This window comes from Neofelis nebulosa, chromosome 8 (genome assembly GCF_028018385.1).
Source record: "Neofelis nebulosa isolate mNeoNeb1 chromosome 8, mNeoNeb1.pri, whole genome shotgun sequence".
In the NCBI taxonomy this organism is placed as follows: domain Eukaryota; kingdom Metazoa; phylum Chordata; class Mammalia; order Carnivora; family Felidae; genus Neofelis; species Neofelis nebulosa.
Genome location: NC_080789.1, coordinates 127,102,491 through 127,122,448, shown reverse-complemented (window position 1 = coordinate 127,122,448; position 19,958 = coordinate 127,102,491). Strand labels below are relative to the sequence as shown.

General features: G+C 38.3%; 2 protein-coding genes across 16 annotated transcripts in view; both read right to left on the bottom strand.

The window, feature by feature from the left end:
- The window catches only part of CUBN (cubilin), a 278,970-nt gene extending 272,378 nt beyond the window's left edge, over nucleotides 1-6,592 (bottom strand). Inside the window, exons 1-2 of one of the 2 annotated variants that reach the window (XM_058681796.1) lie at nucleotides 4,670-6,592; nucleotides 869-998 (exon numbers count right to left, since the gene is read on the bottom strand). In XM_058681796.1, the coding sequence (XP_058537779.1) occupies nucleotides 869-991 (123 nt within the window). In that variant the 5' untranslated portion in view covers nucleotides 992-998; nucleotides 4,670-6,592. Of the gene's footprint in view, nucleotides 1-868; nucleotides 999-1,385; nucleotides 2,108-4,669 lie in introns of those variants that run through there. The other variant, XM_058681795.1, reaches the window with a different exon arrangement.
- The window catches only part of TRDMT1 (tRNA aspartic acid methyltransferase 1), a 93,578-nt gene continuing 78,296 nt past the window's right edge, over nucleotides 4,677-19,958 (bottom strand). For 11 of the 14 annotated variants that reach the window (XM_058681806.1, XM_058681805.1, XM_058681810.1 and 8 more), the window contains one exon: nucleotides 17,527-19,580. In XM_058681806.1, coding sequence (XP_058537789.1) covers nucleotides 19,480-19,580 — 101 coding nt within the window. In that variant the 3' untranslated portion in view covers nucleotides 17,527-19,479. Of the gene's footprint in view, nucleotides 4,746-8,106; nucleotides 8,235-8,565; nucleotides 8,845-10,992; nucleotides 16,709-17,526; nucleotides 19,581-19,958 lie in introns of those variants that run through there. The other 3 variants (XR_009247760.1, XM_058681799.1, XM_058681812.1) reach the window with 3 other exon arrangements.

Genomic DNA, 19,958 nt, shown 5'->3' with positions numbered 1-19,958 from the left:
AGAGGCCTGGCGTGGAATCAGATTGCTTGGGTTTGAAATCTTGACTCAGTCATTTACTGGGTGTCCTTGGGCAAGTTGCTGTGCTGCTGAAAGTTTCCTTTACCTCCCTTACAAATGGGGTGATAATAAAGCTGGGGTCTCCTGGGTGGCTCAGTTGGTTAAGAGTCCGACTTTGGTTCAAGTCATGATCTCATGGTTCGTGGGTTTGAGCCCCGCATCAGGCTCTGGGTTGACAGCTCAGAGCCTGGAGCCTGCTAAAGATTCTGTGTCTCCCTCTCTCTCTGCCCCTCCCCCGCTCATACTCTTTGTCTTTCTCTCTCTCAAAAATAAACATTAAAAGAAAAATTTTTAAATAATAAAGCCAAACTCATAGCGTAGTGGTGGGGGTTGGAGGAGGTAATGCACACCAGTGCTGAGTACAATGGATAGCCCATAGAAAGCTCTAAATAATGTCAGCTTTCAACATTACAAAGGATATACTAGCATGATTTACTAAACAATGAACACTGAAAACAGTAAGGCAAGAGAATAATTGACCAATTCTGTTCTCTGGCAGAAGTAAAATGTCACATCCAAACCTTTCTCTGGCCCCTCTCCTTCCTTGATCCTCATGAGAAGGAGTCCCCTGTACTACCCTGTGTACCTTCTCTGGATTAGAAGACATAAACCCACACAATGAGCCACTTCCTACTAGAATCACTCCTGCTCATCATTAACCCTAGGGCATTGTTTCTTCACTAGGACTTATCTCACCTCTGGTTATGTTCCCTGGGCTAAGGATTTAAGGTGTGGATTCATATAGACCTCTTGAATTAAGTGACCATATGCAGATATACAAAATTACTTCAATATATTTCCATTGCATTACCTGATGTAAACATTCGCCGAGGTCTTCATCATTTAATTTGATTTTTCCCAGGGATCCAGTTCGAAATTCAATGTTTTGAGCAGACCCTGTAAGAAACACTAGATTTCCCTTCTCTGCAGCCATTCGAGGCCTATATAAATCAAACCAGAGAATGCATCAATAATTAGCATATAATTTTAAACAACAAAGTTTCTCACTGAATATACATAGACTGTATACACATTTGCCATGTGGTCAACTCAACCACATTCTCCGTGGTCATCTGCCATTTTTTTCCCTGCAAATTTCCTAGAGACACCTACTAATTGCATACTTGCCTTGTTTGCAAAATGCTAAGTGAATAATTTACGTACAAGAAGATAATCCCATACATCAGTCTCAATGTTCTTCCCTATTTGTTTTTAACATCATTGTTTTCCTCAAGAAAAATTACACCTTTGCTTATCTGGCTATTTGTGGAAACTAATGACCCCACTGCCCTACACCCTCAGCAGCAATGATGCACGTGTCTACTTACTGTTGGAGGTCAGTATTTCTTTTCTGTCTCTGCAGCACGAGCTCTCCAACTTCCCCATTTGATTCAGCAAATGTCACCAAAATAACCAAACTCCATAGAAAAGGTGAGGACATATTCCTCACCAACCCTCCTAGGTTGTCAGGTAAGAAGGAAGCCAGCCCAGCCAAGTGTGGGATTTTAGAGAAAGCAAACCAGGCAGATGTACTTTGGCCTGTGGAATATCCTGCAACTTTCAGTCCTCTCTTCTTTGCCCTGGAAGGCTGTGTTACTTTTCCTTCCCGAGGGAGGTAAATGATCTTAGATCTTCAGTACTCTTCAACTTGTGAGAGGTCAAAATCTACCTTTAAGTGATGCACAATTTAATCATTATCTGTGTGACCTTTGAGACAGTAACAACTGCTTTGGAAACATCCACTAAAACAATCCTTGCTTCAGAAGCAGCTACCTTTCATAAACACTAAAACAAAGTAGACACCCTTTCAGCAAATTATACTGAAACAAGTGGATATCCACATGCAAAAAAAATGAGGTTGGACCATACTTTACACCATATACAAAAACTGACTCAAAATTAATCAAATCCCTAAATACAGGAGCTAACACTCTTAGAAGAAAACAAAGGGGGAAAGCTTCACGAATTTGACTTGGCACTGATTTTTTTTGGATATGACACCAAAAGCAAAGGCAACAACAACAACAAAAAATGGGTAAGCTGGATACTTCAAAATGAAAAAAAAAAAAAAAAAAAAAAAAAAACCTTTTGTTTCCCAAGGGACACCATCAACACAGTGAAAAGGCAACTCACAGAATGGGAAAAAATATTTACTAGTTATATATATGATAAGAGGCTAATATCCAGAATGCATAAAGAGTTCCCATAACTTAACAAAAACGAAAAATAACCTAGTTTTAAAATGGGTAAAGAAAATAGGCATTTCTCGGAGGAAGATGTACAAATTGCCTAAGAGCACATGAAAAGATGACCAACATCACTATTCATTAGGGAAATGTAAACCAAACCCACAAGGAGACCCTACTTCACAGCCATTACGATTGCTACTACCAAAACAAACAAACAAATATACAAACAAACAAAAGAAAACAAAAGTCTTGGTGAGGATGTGGAGAAAGCTGAGCCCTTGTGTGCTCTTCGTGAGGATGTAAAATGGTGCAATCACTACAAAACAATATGGCAATTCCTGAAAAAATTAAACGGAATTACCTCATGATCTAACAATTCCACATCTGGGTATGTACCCAAAATAACTGAAAAAAAAAAAGAGAGAGAGAGAGACTCAAAGAGATATTTGTACACCCATGTTTGTAGCAGCTTACTCACAATGGCCAAAATATGGAAGCAACCCAAATGAACACCCACTACAACATGGGTGAACCTTGAGGACATCATGCTAAGTGAAATAAGCCAGACACAAAAGGACAAATACTGTATGATTCCATTGCCACAAAGAACCTCAAGTAGTCAAGTGCATAGAGACAGAATGTAGCACGGTGGTTCCCTGGGGTAGGGGGAGGGAAATGGGGAGTTATTGTTTAATGGGTACAGAGTTTCACTTTGGAAAGACGAAAGAAGATTCTGGAGATGGATGCAGGTGACCATTGCCCAACAACGAGAATGTATGTAATGCCACTGAACTTTGATTAAAATGATAAATTTTATGTTATGTATATTTTACACTTAAAAAGAATTGAAACCAGGGGCGCCTGGGTGGCTCAGTTGGTTAAGCATCTGGCTCTTGATTTCACCTCAGGTCATGATCTCACAGTTCATCAGTTCAAGCCCCACATCTGGCTCTGTGCTGATGGTGCAGAGCCGGCTTGAGACTCTCTCTCTTTCTCTCTCTCTCTCTCTCTCTGCCCCTCCTCCACTCATATTCTCTCTCTCTCTCTCCACGCCCCCATCTCCTCCCCTCTCTCTCCCTCCCTCAAAATAAATAAATAAACTCAAAAAAAATTGTAACCAGAATTAGAAAGATGGAATGGGAATCTGTTGCTATAGGAGAAATAAAAGGCTGCTTTGCATGTAGGCTCATTGTTTTCAAAAATTTAGAAAAAGAGTCTGTGAAAAACTTGGGGGTGCCATCTGAAATTTTAGATAGTATCTACATAAAATTACCCTCTTAAAGAAAGTGGTATACTTGATACTATGAATAAACATAATACTGCTTCACACCTGTTCTATTCAAACATAGCCACAAAAACTAACTGGCAAGATGTTGTTTACTTGAGACGGGTACTGAGGTCACGCAATGAGTTTTCTTGTTGTTTTGTTTGTTTTAAGCAGAGGGACATAATACAATAAATGGTATCTCCAGTTGAATATGTTCTTTTAAAGTTACATTTGTCCCAATTTTGTTTAAAACCTTCACAACTTGGGGGTAGGGGTAGGGGGAAAGCTTGACCTGGTGAAATATTTGTCAGCTTAGAACCAGACGAAATAAGACGGGTTCCATTCTTCCAACACAAAGGACATTTCTGTTCCATTGAGCTATGAACATAACTATTTTCATGATTGTATTTTCCTGAAGATCATTGTACTCGGCAAATCTTTTCTTGCTATCAAAAAGGTCTGCAGCATGATCTTGACAAGAACTTCCTGTTTTATAGGATTTTCCTGGGGTACTAATGTGCTTATTATTAAACAGAGTAAAGATAATTTCTTTGCTCCCGATCTGGGCATACAATCCTAATCGTCTCTCACTATAGGAAAACACACACAACAAAAACAGAAACAAAACAAGAAAGAAATATCCTCGCAAGCTCTGAGTGACTTGGTGAGGGGGAATTTTACGTCCAGCTCACCTACTCAGCTCTAGCTGAGATCAGTAGACAAGTCAGACCATCTGCATATGATGACTTGGGGAAGCAATATAAAAATATAAAAATCAATTGCTGCCTCCACAGCATTCGCATGCATTCTATTTACTTGCCTTATTTGGAATTTCTTCAGGAAAGAGAAATTAAAATAATCTTAGAATCCAAGACCTTCAGACTCAGAAGGTGAATAATCACCCCTCTTCCCTCCCCCAAGGTAAACTTTCTATGGACCTGAAACCCTGTCTTTCATTGACTAGCAAACCACCCATTTCCTCCCTAATCCAGAATGCATTCCACAAAGCCTAGATGTGCCCTTTACGTATTAGCCACACTATAAAAACGACAGGAAAACAGATGAAATACATTGTGGATTCTTCCCTTCACAGTCATATCTAGGGGGACACCATGTGGTTAAAGGGTTACGAACATGGGGTCTGAAGCTCACTCACCTGGGTTCAAGGGCTCCATCGCTTCCTAACCATGTGGCCCCGTTTCTTCATCAGGAGAAAGATAATCATCATAGCACTGGAGGTGTATAAAATGTTTAGCACATTCAGTCTCTTGGCACATAAATACTTCTCCACTAAATAGAAAGCGCTATTGCCATGTAAATAAATATAATAATACCTCTCCTTCCTCTCCCACCACTTGGGTTTGGGTTCGTTAAAATAAGAAGTGATAGAAGAATTCACAGTCGATTTTAAAATCTTGGGTACAAGGAAAGTCAGTGGGGTCTCATCCCTCCTCTTTTGGAAGAGGATTCCAGAACAGAGACATGCATCGGTGACCTCGAGTGCAGTCTATGGAGTTCGGAGTGTAGCATGCTGTGTGGCGTGCAGCTAATCCACACCCGTCCCAAACCGGCCTTGCGGTCTGGCTTCCCTACCTGTCCCTAGGGCTCCACAGCAATTCTTACAGAAGTCTCACCTCCCTCTTCTCCCTCTTTCTCCCCTGACGGAACCGCCAGAATCCAGTTGTAAGACTCAGAACTGTCTTTGCCTTTCTTCCTCCTTTAACTTCTCCAAGATGTACAACCTTTGTTCTTTCTGTGTGTCATCTGCTTCACCCCCTTCTTCTATTCTGAATCCTCAGTCCCCACCCTTCTTAGTAATTCCCAACACAATGCACAAATGAAAACCCTGTGGTCATCAAAAACGTATGTGGAGGGAAAGCCCAATATGCTAAAATTTCACATGAGGAAAACTGCTGGTTAACAAGGGATCACTGTAGTCAGGACACTGATAAGGACAAAAAAGAAAAAAAAGAAAAAGAAAAACACTAATAGGAAAGAGAATTAACTCTGCCTGGGAAGAGCAATGCAGGTTTCCCTGGAGACCAGCTGTGTCTTACAGAATGAACAGTTCTCCAGGCAAACTAATAGGACTGGGAGTTTCAGACAGAGAAAATGGACACCCAGTTAGAAAAGAAGTCAACTTTTCTAAGTTAGAAAAGAAGTCAACAGGACCAGAGCAGTGTGGGTCTGTGGGAGATGAAATTTCTAAAATGGACCAGAAGTCATATCAAGAAGGACTTTGAAATGTCATTGCAATGAGCCCCATATTTTAAATAATTAAGAATTATGAGAGTGTTTTAGGCAGGAGATTAATTCACATGGTCACGTTTGTATTTAACAAGCATTCCCGCAGAGACAAGTCTCGGACCCAGAGCTAGTGAGGACGATGGTGTACAGTTAAAGAGCCACGAACTGGGAAGGCCCCACTGGATGCACTGGCAGAGAGAGCAGGAAACAGTGCAATAAATATTTAGGAAATAGAAGTACTGGGACAGTTAAGGGGGAGGGGTTGGTGTTCAGGTTTCTTGTTTGAGAAATTGGAAGGACAGAGGTGTTGATAATTGAATAAGAGAGAATAATCAGGGGGATGAGGTTTTGGAGAGAATACCCTGAGTTCAGATTTGGAAGCACAGAGATCTGAGGGACACCTGCCATGCACTGCTGTCCCACGGCTTCACTCTGCAAGTGGTTTAGTCATCCGCGATGGGTGCAGAGAAGATCGATCCAGAGATGGCCCAAACGACACCCTTGCTACCTACTTAAAGCGTGATCCACAGACCCAGCACAGGTATCAGCCAGGAGCTTGTCAGAAATGCAAAACTCTCAGGTTCATTCTTGGACTCACTGAATCTGAATCTGCATTTTACAAAGATCCTCCTTTCCTCCCCCAGGGGGGTGAGGGCATCTTCACTCAATAAGGAGTCACGTGGTCTCCAAATGCATCTTTTATTTCCATTCTCCAATCTATTTCTTAGATTGACCTAGCTTTTCATAACTTTCTTTTCTATTTTCTAATTCTTTATCTTCTTTGGTTCCACGTCGTGAAGAGTTTTTTGGATTTATCTTTAAGATTCTTATTTTAAAAACTTTCCTATTTTTAATTTTAAAAATGCTTTCTTATTCTTGTTTCATGGTTATAACATCTCGTATTACTTGAAAAATATTATAGTTGCTTTTCTGAAGCTTTCTCCTGTTTACCACATGGTCTCTGGTTTCTCTAAGCTCTTTTTCTCCTATTTGCTTGTTAGGTCTTTCTATTCTGTGTTGGAGGCTTTCCTCAAATACCTGTTGATCCTTTTGTGTCCATTTAAATTTAAGCGTAAAACACTAAAGAGTGGATGACAAGCTCTGTGTGCATGGATGGTGTTCGTAACCAGAAGTTTTAGCATGGGGGTGACCAACAGCAACCTGAGGTAATTTCACTGAGGAACTCCAAACGTCCATTTTTGAAGGTATTTTTCCCCTGGGGACATTCACTTTCTTCAGAAAAAAAAAAAATCCTCTAGCTTTATACAGGGGTGAGGAAAGTTGGCGGGAAATTTTACTGCTAAGTGTATAAACTTTATTTAGACCCTTGCTTTCTATCTTTTCTCCAAATTCCTGGAGAGCACAATTCTACGTTAATGTGATTCTGCTGTTACTTTATATACCGAGGCTCACTTTTCATTCCTACCAGCTTCATACAAATTCCATTGTTTTATAGTCTTAATTAATGCTTAATAAGCACTTACTGCGGACATTATGACATTCTCAGCAATGAGGAAAATTCAAAGAAGTAAAGGTCATGACCTCCTGTAGTTTGTAATACAGGCATATGGACACATCTAGAAAGCTCTAATAGCACAACATTATAAAGATGTGCATGACAACGGGGGACAAAATATATACCAATATGCTATTAGAGAAACAGGATGCACCAAACTGAAAGAGAGGTCCTAAACCTAATCTAGGCAGACTTATAGACATAGTGGTTCTTTCTCTTTTGGAGAAAGGTGGCTGGGTAAAGGTGGGGGCATTGCCTGAGGATCTCAAGTGGCAGGTTGAAAATGTGTGATTTAATCTGGAGAGCTGCTCTTATGTCTTGAGTGAAATAACACTGGTGTGGTATTTCTGGCAGGCCAGTTGAACTTATCTGTGGAGGGCTTGATCGGTGTGGGAGTGAGGAGAGGGGTGAACAACAGAGGTCTTTGGAAGAAGGGCTAGATTCTCACATCCTGTGTCTCGTTCCCATCTCATTTTATAGCTCCAATCTGCCTTTACTGCATTCTTTGGTCCCTTTTAATTTTCATATCAGTTTAAAAGAAAACGCTGTAGAATTAATCTGCATTTTTAGCCATTAATGGAAACACTGGTGAATATAATGATCTCTTGTAACCTTTATGACACTTAACTCATTCTCTTTTTCAGGGACATAACTTTGCTTAAAAGGCACATTTACATATGCTAGTTTTGTGATTTTCTACAAAATTTCAAGGCAATACAATATTGTTCCAATTGTCTATTCAATTTTCATGAAGGATTACATAAAATAATTATGGAAATTGGTGTAAGTTTAAAACCATTCATTTGCTCATTTTATGGGAAATGCATTACCTCCCAGGAAATTACCAAATCCACTACTGTGATGAACTGATCTTTTTGAAAGCAGTGTGGTCTTGACTCAGGGAACATAATCCAGGCATTTGTTCTCCACACTCATTACGATGATGGTTGCAATTATCCTTGAGTAGAATGGGAAAGAATTATGAGTTAATCATTACCATTTGGATAATTCAGGTTTGGCAGAGATTTTCCTAAGAAGGTAGATTTACACACTGTTGAGAGTTCGGAAGACCTCCCTGGGTTTTTTTGGGTTTTTTTTTTTCAGATTTTTTAAAAGTATGATAATCCCTACATAACCAGGAAGGATATTACAAGAAAATTCATATCTAGAGGAAGGAATGTAACACAGGACTACAGCTCCAGGGGTGTGAATGACAGAGGTACACACAGACACACACATACAATCTACATGTTAACTCAACCTCGTGTCACCTATTCTAGAAAATGTAAAATATGTACTAGGGGCTCTTGTGTCCTCGCGAGATGAGGACTGGTCAAAGATAAGGCACATACCAGAGGCAACATAAATTGCTAGGATTGGTGGCTCCAAAAGCCACTGAGGAAACAACACAGCTTTCTCTACCTCCAAAAGCCTCTACCTACCAGGATTTCAGCACGTCACTGGATTCATCTGAACTTATTTCCATGAAGGTGTGAAGCAGTGACATGGAGGTTACCTTTGGTGAGTACCATGGGTAAACCCTCCTGACGTTCCTTTTCCAAAGTGACCTAAAAAGAACAAAATAAGTTTTCTAATTGGTGACTCCTGAAATTCCCTGAACAAGGCAGCGGAGTGGAAGATTCAGACACCGTGGTTCATACCACTGTCAGAGGAAAATGCCAGATTGCACCAACACTGGATGTGAGGGACACGTAGGCGACAATTGCAACTTGCACTGGATCTGATCCTTTGAAAAGGGGGAAATGCAGTTTTGTTACAATATTTTGTGTATGATGGAGGAGGAGAGCAAGTGAGGTGAGCCTGTCACCACTGAGCAGGGGCAGGGAGAAAAAGACGACTTTGGGGACATTGGCACACTACAGAATTCCGCCTCTTGTACTTCTAATCGTGGAGAAGCACACAGAAGCATCTTTCTCTGGCAATGGGAGGCTTTGCTTCATTGATGTGATTTATCATGGGAGGAGTGTTTTCACAAGGCTGATGCCTGACCAAGCACCATCATTCCCAGGAGATTCGTTAATTGAAGTGCCACACAGATCTGTGGGAAGATACAAAGTGTTGTCATCAGGGCAGGAAGAAGGATGAGATGACCTCACCTCTCGGTCTTTTTCAGTGCCCTTATTCCAAGATCTATAAAAACCAAAGCCTTTGTCCCTTTGTGTGTGTGTGTGTGTGTGTGTGTGTGTGTGTGTGTGTTTTATAGAAGCTTGGGCTATATTTATTACAGAAGTACTGCTAAATCAGGTTTTGTCAACAATTCCTAGACTATGTTTATAGGAGGCATAAACAATTCCCTAGGAGTTTTCTGGTATTAAATACTTTTCATATAAAACCTAATGTGTTTTTCTTATTTAGGCTGACTGAGAGAATGATTCCAACGATTCCCCAGGTCATCAAAAACCATAATGATTGTGCGGTGAAATGCAGCACACTCATATTCAAGTCAGATTAACTGGACAATTATTTATTAGGGACCCACCATTTGTCAGCAGCTGAGAGAGGTGCTGAGGAAACAGAACAGGTTAAGATGCAGCCTCTGTTTGAGGAGGGGAAGGGGCAGGGGGGAGTCTGGGGAGGAGACTGTATTATGCACCATCAGAATGCAAATGAAGCAGTGAGCAGTGACTTCCAAGCCAGCTTAAAATGACCAGACTCCACGGTTGAGACTTGGAATCAAGTACTGCTTTTGAAATAAAGAAAGTTTTTAATTATAAAAGTAATGTAACTGTACTATATTCAACTTGCAAAGTATAAACCAGAAAACTTAGAAATTCAATTACTCTCTTGTAACCCTTATCTATTACTTGATTGCAGCCTATTTTCAGATGAATCATTTCATAGTTATAATCATAGGATATACATGTATAGACTTGTGTCTTCGCCTCTTTTTTCACATGAGCCTAATCCAGTGTCACCACCTAGTCTCCTTAACAATAACCGTACAAAGCTGCATAAAGTTATATATACTCATATATTATTTATATGCTAAATTCGCATACCATTTTCCCCCTTGCAAAAAGAAAAAAAGAACAAGACAATGTAAACAGTGTGAACAGTTAAAACAATATTTTATCCTCTCACTTATTTAAAATGGTGATTTATAAGTATTTGAAATCTACAATAAGAGAGTGAACTCCATTTCCAGGGCTGTTCTTGCTTCTGTCATATTAGGTTGTTACATTTATTACGTGCTTTTGTTTTATGTACTATGTTGCTTTCACAAAGTGGTCTCTTCTTCTGTTGTAGCTTTTTCCTTAAGAAAACTTTTTTATTATGAAAAATACCAAACATATAGAATTACAATAATACATTATATGTTTACCACAACTATATTTAATCTATTTTATTCTTTTGCCATATTTGCTTAATCTATATGCATGTGTATGTATTTTTTTTCTAAACTATGTAAAGGAAGTTGCATACATAACATTTCACCCTTTCATAGTCAACCTGATCTCCTAAGAATAAACCTGCATTCTCCTATAGACTCACGATGCCATTATAACATCCAAGAACACCAACAAAAATCTTCCAAAACCGTCTAAAATCGGTCTAACTCCATATTCAAATTCCTCCAAGTGTTCCCAACATATCTTCAGAGCTTTTTTTAAAACCAGGATTTGATTAAGTCTTTTTAGTATCTTTTAATTCTTCTTTTGAAAGATACTAATGTACAGATACAAACATTGCACAGATGAGAGAGATAGAGAACAAGCAAGGGAGGAGCAGAGAAAGAGGGACACACAATTCCAAGCAGGCTCCACCGCTGTCAGCACAGAGCCCACATGGGGCTCAAACCCACAAACTGTGAGATCATGACCCAAGCTGAAACCAAGACTCACACTCTTAACTGACTAAGCCACTCAGGCACCTCTAGCATCTTTTAATTCTGAAAAATTTTCTCACCTTTTTCATGATGCCAACTTTTTTTTTGGGGGGGGGGTGGCAAATTTTAGAATTTATTTATTTTTAAATATAATTTATTGTCACATTAGCTAACATACAGTGTATACAGTGTGCTCTTGGTTTCGGGAGTAGATTCCTATGATTCATAGCTTACATACAACACCCAGTGCTCATCCCAACAAGTGCCCTCCTCAGTGTCCAACACCCATTTTCCCCTCTCCCCCACCCCCATAAACCCTCAGTTTGTTCTCTGTATTTAAGAGTCCCTTATGGTTTTCCTCCCTCTCTGTTTGAAACTATTTCCCCCCTTCCCTTCTCCCATGGTCTTCTGTTAAGTTTCTCAAGTTCCACACATGAGTGAAAAATCAATGACATCTGTCTTTCTCTGACGGACTTATTTCACTTAGCAGAATACCCTCCAGTTCCATCCACATTGTTGTAAATGACAAGATTTCATTCTTTCTCATTGCCAAGTAGTATTCCATCACACACACACACACACACACACACACACCCCACATCTTCTTTATCCATTCATCACCTGATGGATATCTGGGCTCTTCCCATAATTTGGCTATTATTGATAGCGCTGCTATAAACACTGGGGTGTGTGTGCCCCTATGAATCAGCACTCCTGTATCCTTTGGATAAATTCCTAGTAGTGCTATTGCTGGGTCATAGAGTAATTCTATTTTTTATTCACATACCATAAAGTTCACCTTACTTCAGTGTGCAGTTAAATGTTTTTTAGTGTTTTCAGAGTTGTACCATCATCACAACTCCAGAACACTTTCACCACCTCAGAAAGAAATCCTACACCCCTCCATTTCTGCTTCCCCTGGAAGTCACTAATCTACCTTACCTATTCTGAACATTTCATACAGACTGAAATTGTATAACACGTGCTCTTCTGTGTCTGACTTCTCTCACTTAGCATGTTTCCAAAGTGCATCCGCGTTTTGGCATGTGTCAGGCTTCATTCCTTTTTAAGGCTGAATCCATTGTACGGACAGATACACACACTGTGTTTACTTGTTCAACTGGTAAACATAGAAGTCTGTTCCATCATGAATAATGGCCCTTTGAATAATGGCCCTTATGAATAACGCTGTGAACATTCATGTACAAGTTTGTGTATTTTCAATCCTCTGGGGTCATATGGCAGTTCAAGTTTTTGAGGAATTGCCAAACTGGTTTTCAAAGGGGCTCCATCATCACGTAATGTTTGGGTTGGTTTCATCATTGTCTTATTGTTGGCCATTTAGTAGGCTTCCAGTTTTTCTGGGTTTAATATCTTCATTTCTATAGCCTTTTGTCCTCTTGAATTACATCATTAAGGTAGATTTCTCTCGTGATTCTTGTTTTTACCATCATGTTTACTTTCAACCCACCCACATCACTTAATTTGAAGTGAGTTTCTTGTAAATAGCATGTAATTAAATGCTTTTTTTAATCCACTCTGCCAATATCTACATTATAATTAGTGTATTTTCACCCATTATATTTGAGGTAATTATTGATATGGTAGAGCTTGTATGCCATTCAATCACTTTTGTTTGTTTCTTCTGCTTCTCAGTCCTGTTTCCCCTTTCTTGCCTTCCTGTGGGCCAATGAATGTTTTTTAGGATCCCAACTTGATTTAGTTATGGTGTTTTGAGTGCATTCCTTTGTGCAGTTTTTGCAGTGGTCGCTCTGGGTGTTACGATATACACCTATGACTTATCACAGTCTCCTGGTATCAGCATTTTACCACTTCCCACGAAATAAAATCTCACTTCCATTGAGGTCCCTTTACCTTCCCTTTTAAATATCGTCTTGCGTGTCAGATGGAATTACAATTTTTGCTTCAATTATCAAATGTGATTCATAAAACCCATGAGTGGCATGTTTATTGTATGTATTCCTAATTCTATTCTTTCCATTGTTCTTCCTTTCTGATGCTCCAAGCTGCCGTTTATCATTTCCTTTCTGTTTGAAAAACCCCATTAGCCATTTTTACGGGTAGGTTTGCTAGCAAAAAATTCCTTCAGTTTTGCTTCACTTGAAAATATCATTATTTCCCTCTTCATTCTTGCAGGATAGTTGGGAGGGGTATAGAATTTGCACGGACAGTTCTTTCTTTTCTTCCAGAACTAGAAAATGTTGTGCCACCTCCTTCTGGCCCCCATGGTATCTGGTGAAAATCTGCTGTCATTCAAACTGTGTTCCCCCTTTAGTAATATGTCACTTCTCTCTGGCTGCTTTTGATTTTTCTTTCTTTGTTTTTAGTTTTCTTGTGTTTTAATTATGATGTATCTTGGTATGGATTTCTTTAAATTTATTCTATTTGGTTCACTCAGCTTATTGAACTTTCACAATTGTATCTTTTGCTAAATTTGAGACATTTCCATCCATTTTTTCTTTGCATATTCTCCCAGCTCTATTCTTTTTTCTCCTCTACCTCTGGGACTTCAAATATACAAAAGTTGACACTTTTGTTATTGTCCCACCAATCACAGAGGTTCATTCCCCACCCCCTACAATCTTTCTTCTCTCTGTTATTCAGATTGAATAAACTCTATTGGTTTATTTCCAAGCTACTGATTTAATCTTGTGTCATTTCTACTGTACCATTCATTAAGTTTATTTTGGTTATTGTATTTTTCAGTTATATAATCACCATTATTTCTTTTTCTAAAAATTGGGATATAACGCACACATCATTGTGATTCTTTTATTAACTTTTAAAAACTTTTTGCTACCTATTTCTTCACTGAAGCCTTTCTATTTTTTGTTCCACGAGAATTTGTAATTATTTGTAGAGGCATTTTTATGATGGCTGCTTTAAAATCCTTGTCAGATAATTCCAACATCTGATTCATTTTGGTGGTGTCATAAGTTTACATTCAACTTGTGATTTTATTTGTTCTTGATACGACAAATAATTTTGGATTGTGTCCTGTATATTTTGTCTATTATGTTAGGAGACTCTGGGTCTTATTTTCATCTTTTATTTTAGCAAGCAGCTACTCTGTTTATGTTTAGCATGCAGATCTTGGCCTACTTTTTGGTTTATGGTTCCAATGGCAGTTTAACTTTCAGAGCGCTTTGGTCTGCTTGGTTTATCTGTACCACTGGGGCTCTATGTGGTCCTCGACAGTCCTACATTAGGGGGAAGAAGTTCTCACCAGGCCAACTCACTGGCACCTATAGGTTAAGGTAAGGAGCCTCCTGTCCATGGTGATGAAAAGGATTCCTGGATCAGGCCTTTTGGGGTGGGATCCCTTTGCCAGTGTCCTCTGGCTGTCCAGTGTCTCAGTAAGTGAAATGAATCTCAGGCATTCCAGAAAAGTAGAGTGCTTCCCCTGGACACTTGTCAGTGGGGATCCCTATATATTGCACTTGCTGGTGATATCAGACTCACCTGGTGTTGGCAGCAGGACCCCAGTTCCATCTGGGATAGGAATGAGCCATGCCGGGTTCCCACGTGAGGTTCGGAGTCAGGAAGCACCCAACTTGGATCATCTCCTTCTGTTGGATGGGAGACTGTAAGACATCCTGCAACCATGTTCCCTTGCCAGTCTTGGGATTACCTAGCTGGTTTGTTTTCTCTTCCCTCCTTTAAGAGTTCTCTTTCTGATGCCTCTTGCATTATTTTATAAACATACTTACCCAGAATTGATCACTGTACTTAGGAAGGAGCAAAGAGAAATGAGCCTGCCCTCTTGTCCAGACAAGAAGTCAGAATACAATACATATTTGTTTAAATTTCTATCTGCACATCTTCCTCAAAAGCCAAAAGATCAAGCCCTATCCTAGAACTGTTTTTTAAATCATGTGTTCCAAAGTTGAGTAAATTTGGCTATTCCCCTAAGTATGGAGGAAGTGGCAGTAACAGAAATAGTTCTCAGGAGAGTGACTCTGTTTAAATTCCACAGTGTGACGGCCTTTAGACAGCTTCTATATCAGTCCAGTATGGTGGCCATAGTCACTCATTTAACAAATATTTATTAAGTGCTCGCTGTGTGCCAGGTACCATTTTAGTCCCTGGGAAGGTAGCAGTGGAAAAGAAAAATCAAAAACCCCTGCCCTCCTGGAAGTCTACATTCTCCAAAACATGGGATATTTTTCACTTAAAACAAATTCGAATCACCACAACTATCCAGCTCATTGTCTAATCGTCTGTAGCATGAGCTTTTTGAACAGAAAAGTCAACTTATATCTACTATCTAAGGACTTTCACATTCCATCAGGTATTTTCAATCATTTGTATGTGTGACATTTAATTGTACTTGTGTAAGGAACTGAGTAAAATAACAACTATCTTACTAAAAGTGATATTCATGCTAGATCAAATTCAGAAGGCTGAAATTTGCTCAATGTCCAAGTGTTGACTCAAGCATACAAATCTGGTTGCAAATGGGCATGTATGTCTTTAAGTTTCAAAGTGACTTCTTCTGTTTTCCTAAAGTGAATCATTGTGCAGGGAAGGCCTTCTTAGGAAGACTACTTTATTAACCGAAGCTGATAAATGGAAATAGAGTGAGAGAAAAGGTGATGATGACCTTGGGTGATGAGATTTGAATTTGGGAGACTGGGAGAGAAGCAGTGTGGTGTCATGATGAGGAATATTGAAATTAATCATGAGTGGAACTGATTTTTAAATGGAGGACGATTCACTGTTTTCAAATACGCTAAGTTTGATGTGACAGAAAGATACTCAAGTTAAAAATATCCCAGCACAAAAATTCTAGAACAGGGTTGAGGAACAGTATCAGATCTGGAGTTACCTGGGTATCATGGGCAAAAAAACCCAGAAGTTGTAGGAAAGGGTGAGACCTTAGAAAAAATGGCTTGGATGGTAAAGGGTAGGGAGGCCTGAGGACTGAATCTTCAGTAATGGATAAGAATTCAACTCCAGACCTCTGCTCTCCCCTCTCTCTCTTTAGACTCTTCAGGTGATCTCATCTGATTATAGAGCCAACTTGGCTAAATAAACATGTTCCCTACTTGTGCGCTTATAATTTAAATCTGCCCTGATATGAATAGGCATAAAGGTGCAAACAAAATAAAATACAGAGCAAATCCTTGAAGTAAACAATGGAACCGTGCTATGTACGAGCAAAGAAATGAGAACATCCCAGAGCTATGCAGAAGAGCTCTTTGGGAAAATTACCTTCCTATCTTCTCCTTTGTGAAAATTTCTATCTAGGTTCATATTAGTAGGAAAAATAAGTTTGAGAAAGCTTTAGGAATCAGGTACAGCATACTTGAGAGAGAGCTCTCAGTGCTGGATGTAGTTGAAAATAAGACTCAGAACCTCTGGTGACTACAACAAATTTATTTGAGTAGTTTGGGAATCAGAAGCCAAAAAAATTCTCTGCACAGGTTCATATTTACTGAACAAATACATTTAAAAAGGAATAAACTCACAAATCAAGACAAAAATAGTGAAATTGTTTGGGTCATGGTTGCAAATGATTTTGAAGAGCATGACCATCTTAGTGTAAAATGTTCTTAGAAGTCCTAAAGAGAGAAACAGACACATAGAGGTTAGGACAATGTTTTTGTTTTTGTTTTTAAAACTGAAGGTTTAAATTTTCAGTAGCAAAGTAAAGGAATGACAGGAGAGGACAGGAAAGGAAAAAATGGGCTGACAGCTTGACTAGTATAAACTGAAGTTGAGGAACTTGTGTACGATTCTTACTGCTTTTCAATAAAATGTGCAAAGGGGCATATCTAGATATCTGGGTGAGTCTGCTGAATGGAGAAAGAGGATTGGACGGGAAGTGGATCCAAGAAAAACAAATGTTAAGAAGTTGACAGGAGAGTTGTCTGCGGTGCACTTTGACACTGGAAGCTGAGAGGGAGAGAGTTCTGGTCCAGGAACGTTGAAAGGCTGTCTTGAAAAATTACATGAGTTCACAGGCTGTAAGAAAACTGCTGAGACCATATGACCCTCACTCAATTTCAAAGTCCAAAGCTATCTGTAAATCAGTCTACAACTTGTGACCTAAAAGACTTGTAGTTCCAAGCTGAAGGCCAAATTATGAAAAGTTAGCCTTCTTTTCAATAACATAACAACCTGAGGAAAACACACTTTAACTACGTTGTCTATATGGGCTTCAAATTAGATCCTTATGACGTTATCTTGGCTTATTTGGGAACTTCTTGATTCTCAATTCTGATTTTAAACTATAAATGTATCCCCTCCACCCCCCTCATTATGAGATTTGTAATAAGGTTTGTCTTTAAACACATGTACATAATGTAGACGTGAACACTGATACATATACACATTGGCCTATATCCATATGTATCTATGAGTTTTTCTGAAGAAATGGTGGTGAGGAATGACTTTTTTTATTTAAATGTGATAAGATGTACATAACATAAAATTTGCCATTTTAAGGATTTTTAAGGATACAGTTCGGTGGCATTAAGTACATTTCCATTGGTGTGCAACCACCACCATTAAGCATCTCCAGAACTTTTTCACCACCCCAAACAGAACTCTGTACCCATTCAATGCTAACTCTTATTCCCCAGGTACCCCGAACCTTGGTAACTCTTAGTTTACTTTCTATCTCTATGAACTTGATTCTTTTACATACCCCATGTAACTGGAATTATAGAAAACTTGTCCCTTTGTGTCTGGCTTCTTTCACCGACCATAATGTCCTCAAGGGTCATCCATGTTGTTGCATGTATCAGAATTTCTTTGTTTTCATGGCTGAATAATATTCCACTGTATGTATACACTATATTTGGTTTATCCAGTCTTCACCCAAGTATGTTGGCTCTTTCCTCTTTTTGGTTATTGTGAATAATGGTGCTATGAACATTAGTATACAAATATCTGTTCGAGTCCTTACTTTCAATCCTTTTGGGCATATATTCAGAAGTGAAATTGTTAGATCATAAGGTTAATTCTAGGTTTAATTTTTTGAAGGAATCATCATCTATTTTCTACAGTGGCTCACCATTTTACATTTCTACCAGCAATGCACAGGGTTCTGATTTCTCCACGTCTAAATGATTGTCTTTTAAGAATAAAAATATTCTGTCTGCTGTCAGCACAGAGCCTGCTTCAGATCCTCTGTCCCCCTCTTTCTCTGTCCCTCTCCTGCTTATGTGCACTCTCTCTCTCAAAAATAAATGAACATTTTTTAAAAAAAGAATAAAAATATTTTTTATTTTGTGATACAATTTCTGGTCTTATTTCTTTTCATTTCTCTTCTTTTTGTCACTTGCTTTTATCACTGAAATAAAACCACAGGGTTTATAATACAAACAGTCTGATAAGAAACCGTAATTCCAAGAAGTCTGAGAGAGAAAGAGAAAGTTTAAAAAGCTAATTCACAGAACAGTCATATAAAATGGGGTCGGAGAGCAGAATTTCCTCCCTAAAATCTGAATGCCACACTACATTCCCTAGAATGTGATGCAAATTCAACTTACAACAACAAGCTAAGAAGGAAGACAAAAGCAAGTTCTGATGACAGCAAAGTAAAAGAAAATATTTATAAATAAAGAACGGACAATGAAGTTTCGCATTTTACATGGAGGTAGAATTAAAGATAATTGGATAATGTTTACCTACATTTTCTGTAGCTTCCTGACGGGGACATAATCAAGAATTTAGGATTATTTTTTCTGACACTTTCTTCAGACGGCTGTATAACACTCATAATTTGGTCTAAAACATTATATGCATTTGTTTAGATATAATTAAGAAATGTTTAAAGGATGGAATTCAGTAAAACATTCAATATTTGAAACAGGCCAGAATTAGAAGCATCATTTTAAAATCAGGAATAATCAATCTGACAATAAAATAAAATAAAATAAAATAAAATAAAATAAAATAAAATAAAAATAAAATGATAGGATTCATAAAGCAATTTGTTTAAGCAACATACAAAAACATAATTTCTCAGGTTCACTATACTATGTCTATCATGACACTTTGTAAAATATTCATGTAGATATTCAAACTCCAATGTTCCTAAATTTCTATATACCATAATGTTATAAAGAGAATATTTTACATGTATGTTTAGCAATTTCACATGAAAATATATTCTTGTAAAGCATAATAGCAATTTTTGCTTTACAAAATACAGTAATATAAATTTTTTAAAAGTCAGCATTTTTATGATAAATCCAAATTTCTTTTTAAAGAGAGATAAAGAGAGTTTAGTAAAATTTCATCAAAATCAATTCAAAATAGAATTTCAGAATTACTACCTGGATATGAATAAATAATGTGACCATCTTTCAGAGTTATTTTTAAATTATTCATATAGGATTTTGATTAGTTTAGCTACTACATGCACATTGAGACTATTTCCAAGTAGACGATAACGCTGTTTCACTGTTATCTTCTCAGGAAATCCTAGAAAAGAGAGATAATAATTTACAAGACAATCATTTATAATACTAACTTCCAGAGACAAAAGGATGCATCCTTGAGTAGGAGCACAGTGGTCATTCACATAAATAAGTCTCTAAGGTCTCCACGAAGTTCAGTAAAGAAATTAGAATCTGAAGCCAAAAATATTATCTAAAATTATAATGCCTACACCACGTGACATTATCATATCACATAACATATATTATGCTCAGTGCACACATAATTACACACATACCCTCCACAAAACTCACAGAAATCTGTATATTAACACACTTTAGGAAAAACTGTGGCTACCATTATTTCACAGTTGTTTTCCTTTAGTTAAAAACAGCTTTATGGAGATAAAATTCACCCTTTTAA